This window comes from Geospiza fortis, unplaced genomic scaffold (genome assembly GCF_000277835.1).
Source record: "Geospiza fortis unplaced genomic scaffold, GeoFor_1.0 scaffold20, whole genome shotgun sequence".
In the NCBI taxonomy this organism is placed as follows: Eukaryota; Metazoa; Chordata; class Aves; order Passeriformes; family Thraupidae; genus Geospiza; species Geospiza fortis.
In genome coordinates, this window is record NW_005054374.1 from 2,001,234 (window position 1) to 2,010,487 (window position 9,254).

The 9,254-nt window shown below is 42.1% G+C and overlaps 1 protein-coding gene across 1 annotated transcript in view; it reads left to right on the top strand.

Moving 5' to 3' along the window:
- Positions 1 to 2,718: 2,718 nt before the first annotated feature.
- The window catches only part of OTC (ornithine carbamoyltransferase), a 31,208-nt gene continuing 24,672 nt past the window's right edge, over positions 2,719 to 9,254 (top strand). The window contains exons 1-3 of the mRNA XM_005424860.2: positions 2,719 to 2,795; positions 6,653 to 6,791; positions 7,378 to 7,459. Of these exons, the coding sequence (XP_005424917.2) occupies positions 2,719 to 2,795; positions 6,653 to 6,791; positions 7,378 to 7,459 (298 nt within the window). The remainder of the gene's footprint in view (positions 2,796 to 6,652; positions 6,792 to 7,377; positions 7,460 to 9,254) is intronic.

Here is a 9,254-nt window from a genome sequence, read left to right on the forward strand (position 1 = left end):
GGCAGGGGGAAAGGCCTGGCACAGGGCTGTGGGCATGTCATCACAGGATGGGCTGCACTGGAAACAACCTCTGGGATCACCGGGTACAACCTATGGCCAGCGCCACCTTGGCACTCAGTGCCACATCCAGTCTTTCCATAAACACCTCCAGGGATGGTGGCTCCAGCATCTCTCTGAGCAGCTGGCAGTGGGGCAGCAGTGGGCATGGCACAGCACCCTGAGCTCCTGGGGAAAGCTGCTCTATGAAATTGACCCCCACAGTGCTCAGGTGGTGCCCCTGAGGACCCCGGACCTTGTGTTGGCCACATTGATACTGGACCCAGGGCTGATGATCTCCTTTTCTTTCTCTTCCCACCTTTTTTTTTTTCTTTTATTCTTTTATTTCTCTTGCTACTAGGAGATGAGGAGCTAACTTATACCAATTAACATGCCATGTGTATAATTTACTAATAAAAATTTACTAATAAAACTTTGTAAGTTTTTTTGGACCATCTGACATTTGCTGTTCCTTTTCAGCCCCAGGCATCTGTAAATCTTGGCTGCTCCCTTCCTCTTAGGTGAGACTCATTCACAGGAGCTTGCTATGAAATTGGTCCATGTAGGATTTGGGATCAGGCAGCCTCTGTACAGGGGTGTGGTAGATTGGCCTTCACTGGACACCAGGTGCCCACCAAGACACTTCATCTCTACCCCTTCTCAGCTGGACAGAGGAGACAAGACAGGAAGCATAGGTTGAGAGAAAGCAGTTTCCTAAAGCAAAAATGAAAGGTTGCATGCACAAAAGCAAAGTAAAAAAACAAAAGATTTTTTTCTCTTCTTCCCATCAGCAAGTGATGTCCAGCCAACTACCAGGAAGCAGGACTTAAGCACCTCATCTTTGCTCCAGAAGGCACATATTGTAAAATAATGAATGTTCCCCCTTCTGCCTCCCTTTCTTAGTTTTTCTATCTGAGCTGGCATAACATGATATAAAATATTCCTTTGGTTAATTTGGGTCAGCTGTCCTAACTGTGTCCCCCTCCCAAGATCTTGTCCACCACCAACCTATAGATGAGGGATGAGAAGATGGAGGAACAGCGTTGGTGCTGTGGCAGTGCTGCTCAGCAGTCCCCAAAACTCTTGGGGTGGCATCAGCACCTTTCCGGCTGCCAGTGCAGAGCCCAGCGCTGGCAGGGCTGCTGTGGGAAAATGAGCCCAGCTCAGCCAGACCCAGTCCAAGGTGTGACCTGACAAAGGCTGCAGGATGGGACTGGGGGCCTGGGGGCCTCGACCACATTTGCTTTGTCTGCTGTCGTTTCTCCTGGGCATGACTAGTGAAACAAGCTCAGTCCCAGGGGCTGGGCTTGAAAGTCATGGGAGTCATTTGCCAGAGGACAACCAAGAAGGAAACCATAGCCTGACATTCTTCTCTTTCTTCCCTTTCTTCTCTTTCTTCCCTTTCTTCTCTTCCATTCCCTCACACTCATTTCTTTAGGATTTTACTTCTGTTTGACATTTCCCCTGGCAACTGCTGCATTTCCCAAGCATCTCAGGGCTGGTTCAGCATGAGAGGTCTTGAGCAAATCCCACCAGGAGCTATCACCCTGTGTGATGTTTTCACAGCTGTCTTTCCCAGAAGTCAAACTTCTCTCTTGTATGTTTTAATTATAAGTTCCTTGCATTGTAATTTCAAGGTATCACCCTCTCTGACAGATATGCCATCACCTTGATTTACCCTAGTGTGTCTCTCCTTACAGGGAGGAGGAAATGAGAAAGTAATGGTCATATTTCAAAAGCACCTACAGTGTAGGCGGCATAAAATCTTATCTGACAATTATATTTGAAGGTAGAAACTTAAATTAAATCACTTTAGTATTTAGCAATTGACCTACTTCAGATTATACAGCAAGCAGTTTAGCCTAAGGAGGTAGGCAGGCTGCAATATTTCTGGCCCCCATGCTGTTTAACACTACCACAGCAGAACTGAAAACTTGGTCCAAAACAAAACAAAAAAATAACCAAAACCACCCCCCCTCAAAACAAACAAACAAACAAACAAACAAAACCACCAAAGGGAAAACTCAAACAACAACAAAAAAAAACCACCCAAACACCAGAAAAAAAAAAACCAAGCAGAAAAATAAACCACTAAAAAAACCCGAGGAAAATGTAGATTTCTTTAATGCAGACTACTTCATTATTGTCAGGGCCCCAAAAGCATGAATAAGTCTTTATGCCCTGCCCAGTTCCTTAGCCAAGGATCCCCCAGAACCCTCATTTAGGCTCAGCTCAGGGCCAGCAGTCCCTGCCTGCGCTGTACTAAAGCCCCCATGGCCACAGTTCCATCCCTAGGGGGGCACCCTGCTCATGCTGATCCTGCAAGTCTTCTTTTGCCTTTTTCTATCAGCACATGCTCCTGTACAAATATTTGACCCAAAATAGCTATAAAATAGTATTGACACAGGTGTGATGTGACATGATGAGCCCACACAGAAGAACACAAACTGCGAGTGGTGCAATGGGCCCTGGGAGAAATCTTTGTATCTGTAGGGTTTGGCCAAAGAAAGGTTCAGGGTCAGCCCCAGCCTGGCCCAGCCCTGGCTGGACCAGCCAAAACAAGGACCTTGATTCTTGGTTTTCCCTCATTTGCACAGCAGCACAGCTCACTCTCTGCTTCCTACAACTTCCTTTCTCATAACTTTGTTTGTGGGTTAAGAGAAGTCTTAATGCAAACTGAAGATGCTGTTTAATAGGAGGAATTTCGTCAGTATTGCAAAACTAGCAGGGACCAGCAAGCAGCTGCTGCGACAGTTTTGGTGAGCTTATCCTTTAATTTTATCTGGTGTGTGGTGTTTGGTCAGAAACCTGGAGTCAAAAGCAGCGGAATCCTGTGAAGGAGTGAGTGTTCTAGAGAAAGGCTCTGGGGGGCTTTTCCCTGCAATTTTAGTGTCCTTTTGCCTCATCAGGCAGCAAGGTCTGTGGCTTCAGGAGACTGGAGTATCATCGGTTTTTAGTGATTGTGAAGTACCATTAATTTCTTCTGTGGGATTTAGCTGCAAAGTCAGGAAGGAGTGTTTATTCTTGAGGTCAGTGTGTGCTGCAGGTACTGTAACCAGTAAATAAGTATCTGAATAAAGGTAATCTATCTGCATTTAGACATATATCATGGCCAGTTTGGGTGAGGAATTCTCTCCTTGAAGCTGCAAGGTGAATCTCTGCCTCATTATTTTGTGTCTGTATATACCCTAGAGGCATGCAGCAAAAGCATGATGTGATGGGAGATTCAAAGTCAAGCAGGCAGACCCTCCTCTGTGGCCTGGCTTTGGGTTCTTTCTGCACCCACATATCTGTGTCTGTCCCCCCAGTTTCAGGAAAGTTCCTGGACGACAGCGTTTCACTAAGCTGCTTCTCAGGTTTGTCACATCTCCAAAATCAGGTTAAAATTTTAGAGCTGAAAGTCAATTCTATGTTTTCTTATAGTTTTAGGTCAGCTTCAATAAGAATAGAATAGAAATACATAACAAATGATTAGTTCTAGAAAACAATATGCAGAAATTTCACACTCACAGGAATCCTAATATGCAGTAAGTAATTTTCTTTATAATTTCTACATATTTACACCATATGAAAACCAAATGTTTTTCAAGTTCTATAATTTATTTGCTACAGATTTAAAGCAGTCCTAAAGGCTGGATGTTAAATTTCTTATGAATTTTGGATTTTTACTGCAGCCAGTTGGGAAATTTCTGCAGTTCACAGAGGTGGTGGAAAAGCAGGTTTGGAAAACAACTGTAGTAAAGCTGGTTTTCCAAGGAAGTAATCCAATTTGTTAAGTTCCACACACAGCATTGTTATTTTGGTGTTTTTTTTAACATTATAGCATAGCGTTGGCATAAGATATGACCACTGTCTGTGGGTATTCCCAGCTAAGCACACTGTGTTTGATGCTGCAGGATAACCTAATGTCTGTGAGTCTGTGCTAAGAGTCCAAAGTTGTGCTGTGCCTGCTCAGAAAGGAAGAAGCCAAAACTGCTTGACCTTGCATTCTGCCCGTTACATTTTAACTTTGGTATGTTGTCTCACGCTCCTTCTCTGGAATTAATTTTTCCACATCTGCCCCTCTTTCACATATGGATAACAGGGAAGGGAGCAAATTTCTTGGAGGTCATAGCAATAAAAAAGAATCCTCAAGAGGTCAGGAGCAGATCTGTAGTCCAACTTTCTGCTTGCAGCCTGTCAAACACCATTTGAGGGCAGCTATGCCCTTGCTTAGGCACCTCTTGAAAATACTTAAGGATGGTAATTCCAGATCTTCTCCAGTGACCAATTTAAATGCTTCACTATCTGCCAGTGGAGAAAATAGTGATGAATATTTCTCAGTCCACTTTTCAATCATGCCAGATGGTGAAACAAGAGCAATGAACGGAAGTTGTTGTTTGGCAAATTGAGATTAGATAATCTCTAAGTCCCTGGAAGGAATTGCAGGCTGAAATGAGAAAAACAAGGAGCAGCCCCAAAGCTGTTCTGGAAACAAGGAAGCAAAAGAGAGTAGGAAGCAGCAAGAAATTGCATAGATTTTAAAGCAGAACAAATTTGGGTTTTTCCCCACAAACAAGTTAAAAAAGCAAATCCCTGTTCTGAAAATTTAAAGTAATTAAAGAAGTCCCAATTATAAAACTATTTTCCTTTAGAATATGCACAATGAAAATTAAAGCAAATCTCATGATTATAAACTGTTGGTATTTAAACTCTTGGTATTTAAGAGTGGATTTCAGTGGCTTATCTTGGTGGGCTGTTTCTCATGGTGTGGTAGAAACTACCTGACCCATGAAAGACCCTACGCTTGCTTCCATCTTCTTCCTCCCTCTGTTTTGAGCTGTGAGTGTGATTGAAAATGTCCAGCAGACAAACATTTCCCATCTGCTCTGGGAGCCCACAGGGCTTTGGGACCTTGTCACCTGCACCTGCACAGCTCCCTTGGGAGGCACAGCAGAAACAGCACCCCAGGAGCCTCAGTAATTCCCCTCTGTGATCCATGGCACACGCTGCAATGGTCTGGAATTCCAGTTTCCAGCAAGGAAAAGATGTTCCTGCCCTCTAAGGCAAAGATCTGAAAGGGCTGAAACCCAAGTGGAGCAAGATTTCACAATGACATTTCACTGCCAGCCTTCATGATTTAACCCAGGGCTGTTTTAGCACATGGACTGGGGAAAAAAATCAGGGGCGAGTTTTTGGCTGGAGCTGCCATGGGTAAAGACAGATGCTGTGAAAGAAACAGCAGGTAAAGAAAGGCAGAAGAGAAAGGAGGACACAAAGAGCACTAAGCTGGGAAGGTGGCACTCTGAAAACCAAAGCGGAACCTACTGAAAGGGAATGGGGCAGAAATAAAGAATTGGAAAGCTCTGAAATGGCTTAAACCCAAGCGGAACAAGAGCCCTGAGGGACAGCCCTCATCCCTGGCCTGCAGCTGCACATGGAGCCCCTGCCCACAAGTCCCTGGCTGTGTCCATCTGGCCAATGCTGTGTGCCATGTTTAGCCCACCCTCCAAAGCCAGGGCTCTGCAATGAGGGGCTCAGGCTGTCATGTGGGATTGTGTCCAAAGCCTCATGGGGGTATTTCTGGGCATATTTTCCTAGCTGTGGACTTCAGGGCTTGGCAATTAGCAGGCGCTGCATCTGAGCCTAGTCTCAATGGTGAGCTAAAGGGAAATATAAAACACAAACACAATTGGAAATAGAAAAGCATTAGCTGCACTTGGTCCACTTCTTTGCACTGCTTTGGTCTCCATTTCATTAGATAAGTCTAAAAATTCTGGCTTTAAATAAATGTTTAGCTCATACCCTTCAAAACCTTAGCAAGAGCACAGTGTGGGCTGTGTAGAGCTAAGGAGGGCTGTAAGTACAGAGCCAGAAAAAGGGCTGAAGTGTCACACTTCCCTGTTAACCTTTAGCCTGTGAAACAGGGGTTGGACAAGACTTTCATTAAGATGCCTCATTTAATCTAGAGGAAATTTGATCATGTAACTTCTGTGGGTGATTATCAACATCCAATTTCATGTGATTCTGAAGTCCTAAATCTGGATGGAGGCCAGAATACACTGAATAAACACCACATGTCCAGAATGTCTCTTCTGTGGTACAGTAAGGCTGTTTTGTTGGGCTTTTTTTACCCTTTTCCCCAATGTAATGAAGAGATTTCATACACATATAAAGAAATGCCACTTTTGTGAGAGTGGGATTGGAACATGGCAAGTGTCTACTCAGGCACAAAGCAAAAAGGAGGGGGAAACAGCACCAAGATCCATTTCTGTTGTTCTGTTCCCAGAAAGGGCAGCTTTGGGGTCTGCACATAAGTAATTTTTCCAGGTTCTGAATGGCTTTATTCGACAGGCAGCATACAGTTTCCGCATCTCAGAAGACAGAAGAAATTACATCTAAAGTACATTTTATAACACAATTTGAAACATTGTTACAGTGGCCATGGATACAGTGCATAGTGGGATATGATGCCTGTCTGACAGGAGTTATTTAAACTAATTAACATAGTCCATCAGGATAATCCAGCTAGGTCATGTGAGAGGAGTGGGAGAGATTTCAGCTCACTGGCTTTAGCACTTATATAATTTAGCATTGAATGGCAAAAAAATGCACATTTTCTTCTCTTTTGGCACAGGTATGGGACACCAGCTCAGATGAATGTTGATCTGAAAGGTCGGGACCTCCTTACTCTACAGAACTACACAGCTGATGAACTGAAGTATTTGCTGTGGATGGCATCAGATTTGAAACAAAGGATAAAGCATGAAGGAGAGGTAAAATTATTTAACTGTCATTTAGGTCCCTCAGATGTTGAAATAAATACTGTTCTGAAGGGTATTGTGAAAAAGCCTTTCAGCTGTCTTGTCCTAATCAAAATCTCCTGAGGTCTTAAATACTGTAAATCATGCGCTGCAAATCAAAGAACCTTCCTGCAAAGTGTCCAGAGATATTCTTTAAACACTTCAGAGGATTTTGTGAGTGGAAAGGTTAAACAGATTTGTGCAGCTAGCTCCCTGTTGTCAGCTAACCCCATCCATCCACACATGGTGTACATGCAGTGCTAAATGTAGGAAACAAAGACACTTCCCTGCATGGGATTAAATTAGTATCTGAGTTCTCCTTAATGCTGGCTCAAATTGAGTGCCAAAATGCACTTGCTTTTGGGCCTAGAATTACTTCTTTGCCTTTAACCTTTCCACTGCTAGTAAATTTATTGAAGGGCAGGAGAACAAAACCACAGGTTAGAAACCCCACTTTTGCTACTTTTCTAATGGTGAGTTAAATTTTGCAAGAAGTATTTCATACTTTAAAGACTATAGCAATTATAAAATTGAAATAACTTCATTTTTCATGTTTCAGTATTTGCCTTTGATGCAAGGCAAATCTTTGGCCATGATTTTTGAGAAGAGGAGCACAAGAACAAGATTATCTGCAGAAACAGGTAGGTCTGAGCAATGGCACAGTGAGACTTTATATGAAACTGTATACATTGAGTATGTACTGAAAAACACTGCATAATTTTGCATTTAGCAATTTCTACTCAGGAGAAACCTAAACTTTGAAAACAAAAATAAAAGAATGGTGGCTGTTTGTGTTTCACCTTGCATATTAATTTCACAAGCATATGGCTTTCATCACTGAAATTTTGTCAAAATCTTCCAAAACATGGTAGATCAGAAATAAAGTAACAGGCAGAAATAAGCATTTCTGGTGCAAGCTCCCAGCTGTACTGGCAAGATGTACATTTCCTAACATCTACTTCAGTAAGCATCACAAATTTAATTTTTTGCAAGCTCTAATAAATATTTCTCTAATGTAATACGCATTACCATTGTTACATTTCAAAATACGTGCTTAGGCTGGGAATACAGTAATGTCTTGATATAAATTCAGGGGAAAAATTAACATGATTACCTACAGGGGAAGATAACTTGATGGAGACTCAAGGATATTAGCCTAATCATATCAGGCACTGGAACATTTTTCTTTTAGGTTACAGTCCTGAGACACTGAAGCATGTACCTATGGTATCTTTATTTACATGGTAGTTGTTCTGAATTCTTTGGCACTGCTGAAATAAATCACTCATCAATCAATCATTCATAGCAAGAAATAATTCTGAACTGGTGATGAAGCAAGGAAGAACTTGCTCTTCTCTCATTTAAGTTGACCCAGCATCCTTCACTTCTCCCTAGAGAAGGAACAGGAAACCTGTTGAGTATTCACATTTCTTTACAAGTTGTAAGAGAGAAGGTAAAAATAATGGAAGGAAGAAGCAGATACATTAATTCCAAGCATTTCTGAATTTGCCTTTGTATTGTCTGGCACAGCCATTTGCCTGCTGATCCTGCTCTTTAAGCAGACATGTTGTTGCTTTCTGTTTTCTCCTGATAATGAGGACTTACTAGTGTGCTTTCCCTCTTGGTAAAGACCACCCACCTTTTAATTCCTGAGTTTTTAGTCCAGTTTCTTGTTTCCTGCCATCCTGGTGTATGGCCAGGTAATGAAATCTCTGGATCTGTTTATCCTTCATTCTTCTGTATTCTGAGGGAAACACTGCTTAGTCCTTGGCTTTTGAAGGCTTATGGAAGGGGGAAGCTCAGGAAAGTTCAAATGAATTAACTTAAGGATGTGAGTTAATGCACATAAATTCATCCAAGGGAGAATTAAGCTCCAGTGAAATTTATTTTTGAGTGAGAGCTTCCACAAGAGAGTTTAATGCAGTTTAGCTTCTGTGCATTAACTTCACACCTTCAGTTAATTGGTCGTAAGTCTGTTAAGCCTAAGACTTTGCTTCAAAGGCAGACTCAAGTTTTTTCTGTCCACAAAAACTCTATACATTTCAGCTGCTTTTTTAACATAAATTATTCCCTCCTTGGAATTTCTAACTCAAAACAAATGTGGAGCCACATGTGTTCCTTTTAGCTAAACAAGATAATTTAATACCAATTTTCTAATGTCTAGTGAAAGTGGACAATTGCAGTGGATTGAAGTGTTTATTTATAAAGTTCCTGAATTCATCTCAAATAGTTCTTCCCAAGAGTTGCCCCTTCAATAACTTGAGAGAGGTCACTTGTAGGGCAATGTCCTGGGGATGAGATTAATCTAAACAAACCTTGCAACCCTCAGGAACAGCTAAATCAGTACATTTCATTACAGAGCAGAGACCTGGAAAGCACTGATTAGAAAATCTTCCTTGTGCAGTGTCTAGGAGTTTGATGGGATATGCTAACATC